We start from the raw sequence: 14,966 nt of genomic DNA, 5'->3' as shown, positions 1-14,966 counted from the left end.
CTGACTGCCATGCTACATTCAAAGTCACTTAAAGCTTGCCCATTCTTGCACTTAACTGCACACATACAACATCCCTATGTATCTGCTCACCTACTTTATATTACATGGTATGAACATAAGATGCTGTTATCGAAGGAGTGCTCCATTTCTGAAAAGTGTAAATGAGCCTAATAACATAGTCACTCCATATATGTTTTTGTACTATAGTAGAGCCCTTGAGAAATGAGGTCTCGAAATTTTTTTTCTTATTTTTTAAAGGGAATTAGGGGTTTGGAGAGGACAGAAAACAGGAAATAAACTATTCCACTTGGTAAGCACCTGCTGCAGTTGTTGCTAACTATTCACAATTGGGGCATACTGAGAGGTCTGGCCTGCCTTAATATTGCCAAAGATGTAGGGATTTTGAAAATGAACTGAACTTCTTACATGTATTCAGCAAAGCATTTAGTATCTTTATATGGTTTAAATGCTTTAGATGGGGTCTGTCTTTGGCTTTTGGTAAATAATATTTAATTTTTTTTTTTTTTTTTTAAACATACTTTGTTTCTCTATATTTTTGCACTAAAAAAATGAAAAGAGTGTTTTTGCAAAAAAACAAAGTACACTTTCATGTATTGTTGATTATTTTTCCACCAAATTATTTTTTTGTTACTGATTAGTGACTAAAGCAAAAGTATTTATAATGTATAATAACACATTAAAAAAGGTATTAAAGTGCTAAATATTTACCTGATCTAGTCTTCTCAGCTTTTCTTCAGTTATGAAATTTTTATGGAAGAAAAACTAAAATAAAGAAGTTTACATGTTAAATTTATAGAAACAAAATTTATAAAGGACATACATACATACACAAAAATATGAAGCAATTATTAAAGAAATTTTAGTACCGTATTTCATGTTCCATATTTGTCAATTCGGATGGGCTCTAGCCATACAAATTTCAATGATATTTTATTGGTCTCAAACACTTGACAGTACCATGTATAGAGGTTTCTAAATGTTTATTACTAGTGTCCATTACATAAACCATTTTGGTATAAATGAATCGGCTACTCACTATCACACACCAGAATCATGACATCAACAAAAAGACAGAGTTGTGACTGAAACTATTGTTCACTGTGATCTGAAAAGAAAACATGTGACTGAATTCTTAAGCTAAGAAAAAATTTTTTACTTTACATTTTATGTATTATTTATGTTAGGTGGGTTGGAAAACTGCTAGCTTAGGGGGGGGGGGTAAAGATTCACAGACTAATAGATTAACAGTAGCCACAGGCAGAGGTGTAAATGACTCTTGCGCTGCTTCTGTTGGAATGAGCAGCAGTCCAGAAAACCAGTTGCTGGGCATTTCAGAAACTGCTGGGAGTTATGAAACAAGTAAATACATGGGTTGTGTTAGAGTAACTAAGAGTAAGAACAGGTGCATGTATACTTGCATGTACACCAATGGTAGGAGTATAGTAAATAAATTTGATGAATTTAAAGTGCTAGTTAAAACATTCAAGGCAGATATTGTTGGGATATCAGAGAAGTGGTGCCACTCAGATATAAGGAATGCAGAATTGGAATTTGGGGAGTACAATGTTTACAGAAAGGATAGAAGGGAGGAGGGATTATGCTGTTAGTTAAGAAACACAAAATCTAAGAAAGTGCATCCAGTTGACATAGATAGACACTGCAATGTTGAGTCAGTTTGGTGTGACAACCACTGGGAAAGCAAAAATGAGGGTAGGGGTTTTTTATAGGCCTAATGACTCTGATGAGTCATTAGGCCTATAAAAAGTGGGCCAGTAAATCAGAGCGTCTTATAATGGGTGATTTTAACTTCCCAGATACAGACTGGAACTTGTGGATTGGCCACTCACATACTAGCAAGGCTTTTGTGGATTTATTGGATGATTGTTTTCTACAGCAGCATGTTAGAGAGGCAACAAGAGGGAGTAACACTCTTGATCTGATTACCAGCAGTGATTATTCATGCATTAAGAATTTACAGATAAAGGAACCACTAGGTGGATGTGACCACAGTGTACTAACGTGGGATTTACTTAAAGATATAACTACTATCAGGAGTAAAGGGAAGGGTTTTTGCTTTTGTAAAGGAGACTACAGTGATCTCAGAGATTTTTTTAAGTTCTATACGGTGGGACCAAACTGACGATGTTACCAACAGCAAATTCTAAATGGGAAGCATTCAAGGAAGTAATTTTGGAAGCTACTAGGCTTTTTGTTCCAACTAAGAAATACTGCTCTAGGTTTAGGCCCTACTGGATTTCAGATGAGCTAATGAGACTTGTGGCAGAGAAGAAAAATGCATGGAATGCACATAAATTGTCAGGTGACACAAGCCTATGGTAGACACAGGCTAGTCTGTAATTGAGTCACAAAGGAGGTTACGCAAGCAAAGGCAGATTATTAAAAATCCTTGGCAAAGGATACAAAAAAAACAGCAAAGACTTCTTTACTTATATAAATTCTAAAAGGAAGGGGATGAATCAGATTGGTCCACTTGATATCAATGGTTTGACTGTAGATGATCATTCTTAGATAGCTGCCGAACTAAATGAGTATTTTGCATCTACATTCACACATGAGGAGTTATTCAAGGAGGAGAGGGCCAGATGTTTATCAAACTAACAGGGAGTTAAATGATTTTGTAATAACTGAGAGCAAAGTGGAGGAGAAATTGTTGAAGTTAAACATAAAAAAAGGGAAAGGCACCTGGGTTAGTTTGGTTCTATCCAGTTATATTAAAGAGGGGGACAAAGGAAGTGAGCAAACCCTTAGCCAAAGTTATGAGAGAATCCTTGAACTCAGAGGGGAAGTCCCCACAGACTGGATATGTGCAAATGTATCTCCAATTCACAAAGGGGGACAAGTAATTACAGACCTGTTAGCTTGACTTCTGTTCCAGGGAAAATAATGGAGTCACTGGATAAAGAAGCATTGCAGGATCATCTAGACAAGACACCAGTAATAATTCAGACACAGCATGGGTCTGTCAAGGGGAAGTCTTGTGTGACCAATATGATTGGATACTATGATGTGGTCACAAAGGAACTGGATGCAAAAAATAATTTTGATATCATATACTTGGATTTTCAGGAAAGCTTTTAATACTGTTGCACATGGAAGACTACTGTACAAATTGGAGCAGTATGCCATTAAGGGCAAGTTGCTACAATGGAAGTTGATAGCTTAAATAAATACAAGGAGGAACTGGACACACTTTTAGAGGGAATGGATATGTGAATTTTTTTATTTTTTTTCCCCCCCTGGCTGATGCTACATAAGCTCATACATTTGATTTCTTGCATCACATGCCTCCATTACTATTACTAGACACAAAAACACTCATCAGTGATGTGGTGAAGAGTTAGAATTAATAAAATTAGCTCTTTCACAGTTTTTAAAGATATGTATAAGTTAAATGCAATAGCATCATAAATACATGGACAAATCTGAATTAACAGAATATTTGCAAGGCGGCATCGTTTTAAGTTATATCTCATATTGTGAATAACTTCACAACAAGTTGCCATTATATTGCACTACTTCGAATAAGTAACGCTTCCCCCGAGGAGAAGACTAATGTTACTCAGATGGATATCATGGCAACTCATTGTGAAGGTATTCACAATATGAGATATAACTTAAAATGATGCCACCTTTCAAATATTCTGTTAATTCAGATTTGGCTATGTATTAATGATGCTATCACACTTAACTTATACATAGTCTAGACTTTTTCATAGCTTGAGGCTTTAGCCCTAAACACTTTATATTACAGTTTTTAAAGCTTATATTCTGAGAGCTGATTAAGGAATAATGGAGCTTCAAAGGAATTTCTTTGATTTCTAAGAAAAATACAAAAGTACATGGAATTACTAGATGAAAATAATGCAACACCATATTAAAAATGAAGAAATACTATTTTTTCTTATTATAAAAAAAGCTAGAGGTACTAACATCTCTTCAATTCAAGTATATGATATCAAAATTATTTTCTGAATGCAGATCCTTTGTGACCAAAAAGGATCTGGATGCAAAAAACTGGGAAAGCAAAACCATACCACAGTATCCAATCAAATTGGTCAGATAAGACTTCCCTCTAACAAGCCCATGTTGTGTCTGAATTATTACTGCTGTCTTCTCTAGATGATCCTGCAAAGCTTCTTTAATCAGTGACTCCATTATTTTCCCTGGAACAGAAGTAAAACTAACAGATCTGTAATCACTTGTGTCACCCTTTGATCCCCCTTTGTGAATTGGAGATACATTTGCAGAGTTTAACATTGACAAATGTAAAGTACAGAAGTTTAACATTGACAAATGTTAAGTACTGCATATGGGAAGCAGTAACCCCGGAGTAATGCATCAACTCTGTGGTACTACACTGACAGTGGTAGAGAATGAAAAGGACCTGGGGGTAGTTGTGCAGGCAGATATGAAGTTTTCTGAGCAGTGCAGATGGTCTGCAAGTGTAGCTCATGGTGTCTTGTCAATGATATACAAGAATTTTTCTAGCAGGGATAAGGAGGTGATTATCCCCTTGTATAAGGCAATGGTCTGGCCACACCTTGAGTACTGTATACAGGTCTGGAGGCCTCATTTTAAGAAGGACGTAGAGCTGTTGGAATGAGTACAGAGAAGGGCAACAAAGATTAGTGAATGGAACAAAGGGTTGTTCTTACAAAGAGAGGCTTAAGTTTTGCAAATTACAGTGTCTGGAGACAAGGCACCAGCAAGTTGATCTGATTGAGGTGTATAAAGCCTTGAATGGTTTGAGCATGCTCAATGCTGATGGGATTCTTTCTCTTGCTCAGAATAATCACCTGAGAGGGCATAAATTCAAATTGAGGAAAGAAAGTTGTAGGATAGATGTGCGGAAGTTTGCCTTTAGCCAGCAAGTGGTTGATTACTGGAACAAAACTTCCATTTGTCATTGTAGAAGTTGATAGCTTAAACAGATTCAAGGCAGAACTAGACAAACATTTGGAGCAAGTGGATGGGTGAAATGAGAAGAGTGTGTGTGTGTGTGTGATGCTATATAAGCTTGCTTTCTTGCATCATGTGTTCTTGCTAATGCGCAGTTCAATATTAACTAGATAAACACCTTAGGAGGGCAGAGGTATTCTCCCCTCCACACACACACAAGAAAATTCTTGTTATACTAATCGTTTCCATTTGACTCTAGGCACTGCCATACTAGATATGAACAAATATAAATAACATTTTAGTACACAAAAAATTAGTGAAAATGAAATGGAATTTTTTTTTAAGTTTATTCAAGCTGATAATAAGCAGTGATGTGGTTTTTAAATTTCTTCAACATGCTCTGAAGATTTTAAATCTACTGAAGAGTTAACTGGATGGTATCTGGGAATTCTAAACAGCAGAATGGCATCCCACCCCAGTTCAAGCACTGAAGTACCAAAATTTTAAAGGAATATAGAGGCATTAGTAATTTACCATACATAATAAAATTCTAATTGGATGTCTCTGTGACCAAGCAAACACTAGAAGGTGGATCAAAAGAATCAGGTAGTAAGAGAATCTAAATTATCCCTCTGAATTGTATACAAATCCATCCCAATGTGGGCAAATTATTAAGGATAGGCGGGTATTAATAGGAAAAGGGATAGAAGTGGGGTTTTTTTTTTTTAAGCTAGGTAAGTTTGCATCCTGGCCAATACTAATGACAAGTACCTCATTCTGCCCAAAACATATCAGTACAAGAACACACATTTTTTGGTATCTGACAGTATTTTACACTGTGAGAGATAACACATTAGATATGGCACGTGGAGAAATTCAACACAGTCACTGTTATCTGTAGCTGGGATTTACTCAGTTTGATGACCTATGCAGACTGTTTTCATGATATCAGGAGTATGTCATTCTTTAAGATTAAATAAATTGATAAGTTGTAGATGTAACAAATGCTGTTTCAATAAAAAAATTTAGTTTCAGTCAACTTTTTTTTCCCACAGTTGACACAGCATACCTGTTTCCTTGCATCACTTGCCAATACTAAAACAAAGTAAAAAAACTGAGTTGCTTCAGTACCAATCATTTTTAATCTTTTTTTTTTTTTTTTTTTTTTTTTTTTTGAATAGAAAGACATTTTAGTAACCATTCTTTTCACTGAAAAAAAAATATATATTTCAGCTTACTCTATCTCACAACATATCACCTTAATCTGTTTCATAATAGGCATACTTTAAAAAATTTCATATATAAAAGTAGCATTCAGTTGGCTGCACTTTAATGTAATCATTCTCTATAATAAAAAATCATGTATTACTTATTAAATTTATGATCACTCAAGGCTTTCTCTTCCTCACTATTAGTATTAATATTGTCAAATGATGCAAGAAAGCAAGTTAATATAGCATCAACAACAACAAAAAAAAAAAAACATTCCCACATTTTGTTCATCCCTTCCAATAGCTTGTAGTTCTTCATTGAATTAATTCAAACTACCAAGAATGCAAATTTCTACATGTCTATCCTGCAACCATCCTTCAATTTAAATTTGTGCCCTCATATGCGTAGTCTGAGCAAGAGGAAGTACATCATCAGCACTGAACTTACTCAATCCATTCAAAGCCTTAAACTCCTCAAAGAGATCTTACAGATGTCTAGTCTCCAGATGATGCAGTTTAAAGAACTGGAATAAATTCAAATTGGGGAACTGTAATTCAAATTGGGGAACTGTCTTTCCTCAATTTGAATTTATGCCCTCTCAGGCAAAAAGGTAGTCTCTTTCTGGTGAGACTACCTTTTTGTTCTCCTCACCAATCTTACTGCCTTCACTGCACCCATTTCAGCACATCTATATCTATCCAAAAATGAGGCATCCAAACGCGTATACAGTAGTAGTAGTGGCATGTGATGCAAGAAAGCAAGGATATTAGCTTATGCAGCATCAGCCAAAAAAAAAAAAAAAAAAAAAAAAAATCACACCATTGCCTCCAAATGCCTGTCCAGTTCCTCCTTAAATTTATTCAACCTATCAACTTCCACAACGACAGATGGAAGTTTGTTCCAGCAATTAACCACCCGCTGGCTAAAGGCAAATTTCCGCACAACTATTCTACATCTGTCTTTTCTTAATTTGAATTTATGCTCCCTTAGGTTTGTAATCTGAACAAGTGGAAGGATCCCATCAGAATTCAGCGTGCTTAACCCATTCAAGGCCTTATATACCTCAATCAGATCACCGCGCAGGTGCCTAGTCTCCAGCCACTGCAATTTGCAGAACTTAAGCCTCTCTTGGTAAGAGGATCCCTTCATTCCCCTCACCAATCTTGTTGCCCTTCTCTGTACACGCTCAAGTAAATCTACATCCTTCCTAAAATGAGGCCTCCAGATCTGTACGCAGTACTCAAGGCGTGGCCTGACCATTGCCTTATACAGAGGGACAATCACCTCCTTTTCCCTGCTAGCAAAATTCCTATATATCATTGACAAAACCCCATGACCTGCCCTGGCAGCCTGTCTGCATTGCTCAGAAAACTTCATATCCTTGAGGTCCTTGAGGTTGTCACAGACATTCTCTCAGATATGCCAGACAAGCTGTACTTGCTTGCTACCTGGGAGTCTAAAACGCTGATGGAACTGATATTCGGGTGACACTCAAGTCAAGTGGACCCAATTTCGGCGAAGTCCGGACGGTCTGTGACAGCCAAATCCTCTGCTTGCACCTTCACGATGGTGGGACTGTTAGTAATCCTGGGTATAACCTCCATGCACAAGCACATGGTGGGTGACCACCCAGGTGTGAACCAACGTAAGCAGGGGTCGAGGTGTGGCGCCCACACCACATAGAGGAACACCGCCCCTCTATGTTACCAGGCAGTACTAGGTGGTAGATGACTCTCATCAACCGGTGAAATACCACCACTTTGCTTATTGGAGGCTTGAAGTGGTGGAACCCATGTTTAGTCTCTAGAGCTAAGTTCCGGTCAACCCTTCCCTATCTCTTCCATCATGCAGTATGATTGATGACTTTTGAGGTTATGATGAACGTCGTGGCGAGATCCAATATTCCTTACATTTCGAGGGTACAGCTCTAAAACGGTTTTCGCAGGCCGGCCGCTAGTTAGTACACCGGACCGAACCTATTGGTAACTCTCTAGGAGGCTTCCGGATCAGCTAGTGTATAATCTTGCTACCTCTACTCTGCCAGATAGTGACTGGAGGGAGTCCGAGTAGTGTGTATGCGGGGAGCATTGTCGAGGCCACGTTATGTCAAGGATCTGGGTATATTCTTACCACATGTACGCCATATCCAAAAATTTCATTACTTCATACAGCATGTCCCACCCACTTTTTCTTACTATTGAATACACCATGAATTGTCAAACTAATAGAACAAGCTTATCTGCGAAAAGATCTAAACCTCCCAAGGACTTCCTAATTCATTTCACAAATATACGTGGTCTCAATTCTAATCTAAACGATGTCCATTTCCACTTGCAGTCTGCCAGACCACATGTACTTTTTCTGACAGAATCTCAGTTATCAGTTGATTCAACTACTGCTCATCTCAGATGCCCAAATTATTCGCTGTATGATTCCTTTCGCCTCAAAGGTGGTACTTGTGCATATGTCCGTTCTGATATTCCCTGTCAGAGACTTGGCAATTTGGAATCTCCTCTCTTTGATCTTCTCTGGCTTAAAATCTCTCTACCTCATTGTGTCAAATTCATCTGTTGTCTCTACCGTTCTCCCAACTCCACTAATCACTTGGAGCTCTTTGACTTCCTCTCGTTGCAACTTTACTTTCTCCAGTCCAACTTTCCTAACAGTGAGGTAATTTTCCTTGGTGATTTTAATGTTCACAACTCCAGCTGGCTCCCGTTTTCTAGTCACACCGACCCAGCAGGTCGAGATGCTGAGGCTTTTGCAATTACTAATGACCTAGCACAGATTGTTCATTTACCTACAAGAATACCGGACAATCCGAATCATACAGCCAATACGCTTGATCTTTTTCTCACAAACAACCCTTCTAAGTACATGGTCGAAGTAAGAGGTCCTTTAGGCACTTCAGATCACAACTTGGTGATTGTCTCTTCTCCAATGGAACCTTTATCTCATGGCTATTCCCAACCTCGTGTTGTTTGGCATTACAAGAATGCAAAATGGGATGACCTGCAAGACTTCTTTTCTTCTTTTCCTTGGTTGGATTACTGTTTCAAAACTTCCGATGTCAACGTTTGCTCAGATCGTGTCAGTGAAATTATTCTTGCAGGAATGGAATGTTTTATCCCACACTCCACTTTAAAATCTCGTCCTTTATCTAAACCTTGGTTTTCCAATAAATGTGCTAAGGCTGTTCAAGAGAAGAATGTTGCATATCGTAATTGGCTTGTTTCTAATTCTTCAGTTTCATTTTCTGCCTACACCAAAGCTCGCAACAATTGTAAAGCAGTTATTAATCAGTCCAAACTAGAGTTTGAACAGGCTAAGAGTAGAAAACTTGCTTCTTGCCCTAATGGTAGCCGAGCATTCTGGTCTCTTGCCAAAGCTATTGGCCGCAACTTTTGCCCATCTCTGCTTCCACCTCTGTCCAAACCAGATGGTTCTGTTGTCACTTCAGCCAAGGATAAAGCTGACCTGCTAGCATCCCATTTTTCTTCCAGCTCATGTATTAATGAACTTGGTAAAACACCTCCCACCATTCCCAACACGGTCCATTCAATGCCTCCTGTGGTCTTCCGTCAAAAGGATATCAGAGGGATTTTGATGAATCTTGATGCTAAGAAAGCTCCAGGTCCTGATGGTATTTCTCCCCTTGTTCTCAAAATCTGTGCTCCTGAACTTACTCCTATTCTTTGCCGCCTTTTTTCACTTTCTTATTCCAAAGGTGTTTTTCCTTCTGCTTGGAAATTTGCTCATATCCAGCCAGTTCCTAAAAAGGGTGACAAATCCCACCCATCCAATTATCGTCCCATTGCAATTACTTCTACTCTTTCTAAAGTAATGGAGAAATCTATTAACCGCCAACTCTTAAACTACCTAGAAACCTTCCGTCTGATCAACAATCACCAGTATGGATTCCGTCAGTGTCGATCCACTGGTGATATCCTGGCTTATGTTACCCATTTATGGACTACTTCAATGGAAAGGTTCGGTGAAACACAAGTAGTTGCTCTTGACATCTCAAAGGCTTTTGATCGTGTTTGGCATAAAGGTCTTCTAAACAAGCTTCCATCTTATGGTTTGCCAACTGTTTTTAGTAATTGGTTATCCAGTTTTCTCTCTGATCGCTCACTGAGGGTGATGGTAGATGGCTCTCTGTCTTCTAACTTCTCCACTAATGCCGGTGTCCCCCAAGGTTCAGTTCTTTCCCCCACTCTTTTCCTCTTGTATATCAATGACCTTCTTCCATTGACTGGAAATCCTATCCACAGTTTTGCCGATGATAGCACATTGCATTCAACTTTCCGTTTTGAGAAATCCTGTCCTGCTCAATCAGCTTCAACTTCTCGAAAATCTGCTACCAATTCCTTAAATGCCGATCTTCAGGTAATCCTCCAGTGGGGCAAAGACAACTTAGTTGATTTCAACCCTTCTAAAACTCAGTCTTGTCTTATATCTCGCAAAAAGGATTCTTCTGCTCCTATGCTTATCTTTAGTGACACTCCAATTTCTAGGCAAAAGGATATATCTCTTTTGGGGATTACCCTGACTTCTAATCTCTCTTGGCACAAGCACATTACAAATATTGCTTCCTCTGCATCTAAAAAACTTGGTTTTCTCTTTCGCTCTCGGCGCTACTTTTCTTCCAAACAGCTGCTCACTCTGTATAAATCGCAAATCCGCCCTGCCATGGAATATTGTTCCCACATTTGGGGTGGTGCCCCCAAAACCTCTCTCAGGCTTCTTGATTCCATTCAGAAGAGGACAGTTAGGTTAATTAATGACTCATCTCTAACAGAGTCTCTCCACTCGCTTTCTCATAGACGCACTGTTTCTGCTGCATGCCTCTTTTACAGATACTTCCATGGGCACTGTTCTTCTGAATTGGCTTCTATAATTCCCGCTCTCTCTTTCAAAACAGTCCGAACACGTGCCGCCACCAGCCAACATCCATTTACTGTCCAACTTCAAACCCACAGAACCAACTTTTCATCTTCCTCATTTACTCATTCAACTGCCGTTTTCTGGAACAACCTTCCTTCATACGTATTTCCTGAAAATTACAATCTACAGAAGTTCAAGTCCAATGTCAACAAATATCTTCTTTCGTCTTCTCAACCTCCAACCCAAGCACGGTACTAAGTACTATAGGCTCTAATACCTCTCGTGTCTGGGGTTCCCATAAAAAAAAAAAAAAAAAAATATCTGACTGCACAATTACTCACATATCTGACTGCACAATTACCACCTTAAGTGTAGTACCACACAGTTGGTACGTTTCTCTGGGGATACTTCTACCCATATGCAGTACTTTGTATTTGTCAAGGTTAAACTTCAGTTGCCACTTCTTAGTCCATCTGCCCAAATTATCTAGATGTTGTTAATGGCAGTAGCATACTGCCATTAACAACCCTGCCAACCTTTGTATCATCTGCAAACTTCGACACTAAACCTGATATACCTTCATCAATATCATTGATAAATATACAAAACAACAAGAAGAGCAGCACCCATTGATTACCACCCTCTGTCTTCTCCCACTTAACCATCCTTTTATGCATTGTAGCAACTTACCCTTAATACCATTCTGCTCCAATTTGTACAATAGTCTTCCATGCGCAACAGTGTCAAAAGCTTTCCTGAAATCCAAATATATGATATCAAAATTATTTTTTGCTTCCAGTTCCTTTGTAACCACATCATAATATCCTATCAAATTTGTCAGACAAGACTTTCCCTTAACAAACCCATGCTGTGTCTGAATTATTGCTACAGTCTTGTCTAGATGATCCTGCAATGCATCTTTAACCAGTGACTCCATTATTTTACCCGGAACAGAAGTTAAACTAACTGGTCTGTAATTACTCGTGTCACCCTTCGATCCCCCTTTGTGAATTGGGGATACATTTGCACATCTCCCTTGAGTCCAAGGACGCTCTCATAATTATGGCTAAGGTTTTGCTTAGTTGCTTTGCCGCCTCCTTTAATATAACTGGATAGATCCCATCCACCCCAGGTGCTTTTCTTATGTTTAACTTCAACAATTTCTCCTCCACTTTGCTTTCAGTTATTCCAAAATCATTAAGTATCCTGCTACAATTTGATAACCTTCTGCCATTTTCAAACCTTAATAATTCCTCATGTGTGAATGTAGATGCAAAATACTCATTCAGTTTGTTTGCTATCTGAGTAGGATCATCAACAGTCGAACCATCGATGTCAAGTGGACCAATCAGATTCATCCCCTTCCTTTTAGAGTTTATATAAGTAAAGAAATCCTTGCTGTTTTTCTTAGCATCTTTTGCCAAGGATTTCTCGTAATCTGCCTTCGCCTGCCTAACCTCCTTTGTCACCTGATTACACACTAGCTTATATCTGCCATAGGCTTCTGAGTCGCTTGATAATTTATATGCATCCCATGCATTTTTCTTCTCTATTACGAGTCTCATTAGTTCATTAGATAACCATTTAGGCCTAAACCTTGAACAATATTTCTTAATAGGTATGAAACTTTTAGTAGCTTCCACGATTAATTCCTTGAACGCTTCCCACTTAGAATTTACTGTTGGTAACATCGTCAGTTGATCCCACTGTACAGAATTTAAAAACTGTCGGAGAGCACTGTACTCACCTTTACGGAAGCAAAAACCCTTTCCTTTACCCCTGATGGTAATTAAATCTTTAAGTAAATCCCACATCAGTACACTGTGATCACTGCCACCTAGTGGTTCCTTTATCTGCAAATTCTTAATACAGTACTCAAGATGTAACCTAACCATGTCCCTATACAATAGGATAATCACTGCCTTATCCTTGCTAATTCCTGTATAACATTGACAAAACCCCATGAACTGCCTTGGCAGCCCGTCTCCACTGCTCAGAGAACTTCATAACTGACTGTTGTTGTTGTTATTTGGTTTTTAGGAGCATTAGCAACTAAGGCCATATTGCTCCGGTGCGGTGGTCATTCCCTGACCTTTCCCCATGCTCCGTATTTGGTGGTGACGGGCTCAAACCGCGGTCTAATCTAGAAGCATGTGCTATGCACTGGTGCTCCTTCCCACCTGACTACGGAGGCGCCTTATAACTGACTGCACAATCACCCAAGTCTTTTTCATTTTCCACTCTGTGAGTGTAGTACGACAGTTAGTGTGTTAATCTGCGATTACTGCATTCCATGTCCATTCCTTCTACTGTTAACATAAGTAAAGAAGTCTTTCCTGCTTTTCTTTGCAATCTTTGCCAGACTCTTGTAATCTGGCTTAGCTTGCTTAATCTTCTTTGTAGCATAGGCACATGATGCAAGAAAGCAAGCTTATAAATCATCAGTCAAAAAAAAAAACTAATTTCACCCATCCCCTCACTCCAAATATTTGTCTAGTTCTGCCTTGAATTTATTTAAGCTATTGACTTCTACAACAACAAATGGAAGTTTGTTCCAGCAATCAACCACCCACTGGCTAAAGGCAAACTTCCGCACATCTATCCTACAACTGTCTTTCCTCGATTTGAATTAATGCCCTCTCAGGCAATTATTCTGGGCAAGAAGAAGAGTCCCGTCAGCATTGACCATTCAAGGTTTTATACTGCTCAATCAGATGACCTCACAGGTGCCCAGTCTCCAAACACTATAATTTGCAAAACTTAAGCCTTTCTTCTTAAGAGCAACCCTTTGTTCCATTCACTATAGTATTTACTTTGTTCCATTCACTATAGCATTTACTTTGTTCCATTCACTATAGCATTTACTTTGTTCCATTCACTAATCTTTGTTGCCCTTCTCTGTACTCGTTCCAACAGCTCTACGTCCTTCTTAAAATGAGGCCTCCAAACCTGTATACAGTACTCAAGGTGTGGCCTGACCATTGCCTTATACAAGGGGATAATCACCTCCTTATCCCTGCTAGAAAAATTCCTGTATATATCAATGACAAGACACCATGAGCTACTCTTGCAGACTGTCTACACTGCTCAGAAAACTTCACATCTGCCTGCACAATTACCCCCAGGTCCTTTTCATTCTCTACCACTGTCAGTGTAGTACGATGACCCAAACTATAGGCCTTTTAACACATCTATCTAGCGTTCAACCCCAACCACCGATTTCCTAGCAGCAATCCTATAAAGCATTAATGTCAAATATGTAAATTTTTTTTTTTTTTTTTTGTCCTAGGCACTGAAATCCCAGGAAACTAGGTGGCAGGACCTGCCAGAACAACTTGTTGTGATACTGGACACACCCAGCTAGCCTCCACGTGGAGAGGTATAGGCAACGTCGGGCCCCACAAGGGGCCTGGTGGCCAATAAGCCGGAGAAACAATGGGCACAACACATCACACTGCACAGACATGGTGCACACACTTTCAAGTCTCTGGCTTGACAGTGTACTGTCCTCGATACAGCGAACACACGCAGAGATAGCAGAAATCCCAGGTGCCAACCGACACAAACATACCTTGTCAGTGTAGTACCACACATTTGATATGTTACTCTGGGGTTACTGCTTCCCATATGCAGTTCTTTATATTTGTCAATGTTAAATTTCAGTTGCCACCTCAGCCCATCTGCTCAACTTTTCTAGATCCTGTTGCAGCAGTATACTGTCATTAATAACCCTGCTGACCTTCGTATTGTCTACAAACTTGGATATTAAGCCTGATATACCATCATCAATATCATTAATAAATACAGAAAACAACAATGGACCTAACGCTGAACCCTAGGGGACTCCACTAATAACATTAGTCCATGAAGAGCAGCATCCATTGATTACCATTTGTCTTCTCCCACTCAACCATCCCTTTATCCAC

At 39.0% G+C, this 14,966-nt stretch overlaps 1 protein-coding gene across 1 annotated transcript in view; it reads right to left on the bottom strand.

Moving 5' to 3' along the window:
* The window catches only part of LOC150075089 (endoplasmic reticulum junction formation protein lunapark-like), a 90,903-nt gene that overhangs the window by 53,731 nt on the left and 22,206 nt on the right, over positions 1–14,966 (bottom strand). The window contains exon 3 of the mRNA XM_090389260.1: positions 730–783. Coding sequence (XP_090245386.1) covers positions 730–783 — 54 coding nt within the window. The remainder of the gene's footprint in view (positions 1–729; positions 784–14,966) is intronic.

The sequence above is a fragment of the Mastigoproctus giganteus genome, chromosome 14 (assembly GCF_048544385.1).
Source record: "Mastigoproctus giganteus isolate SK-2022 chromosome 14, ASM4854438v1, whole genome shotgun sequence".
Classification (NCBI taxonomy): Eukaryota; Metazoa; Arthropoda; class Arachnida; order Uropygi; family Thelyphonidae; genus Mastigoproctus; species Mastigoproctus giganteus.
This window is presented reverse-complemented; position numbering and strand designations above follow the sequence as displayed.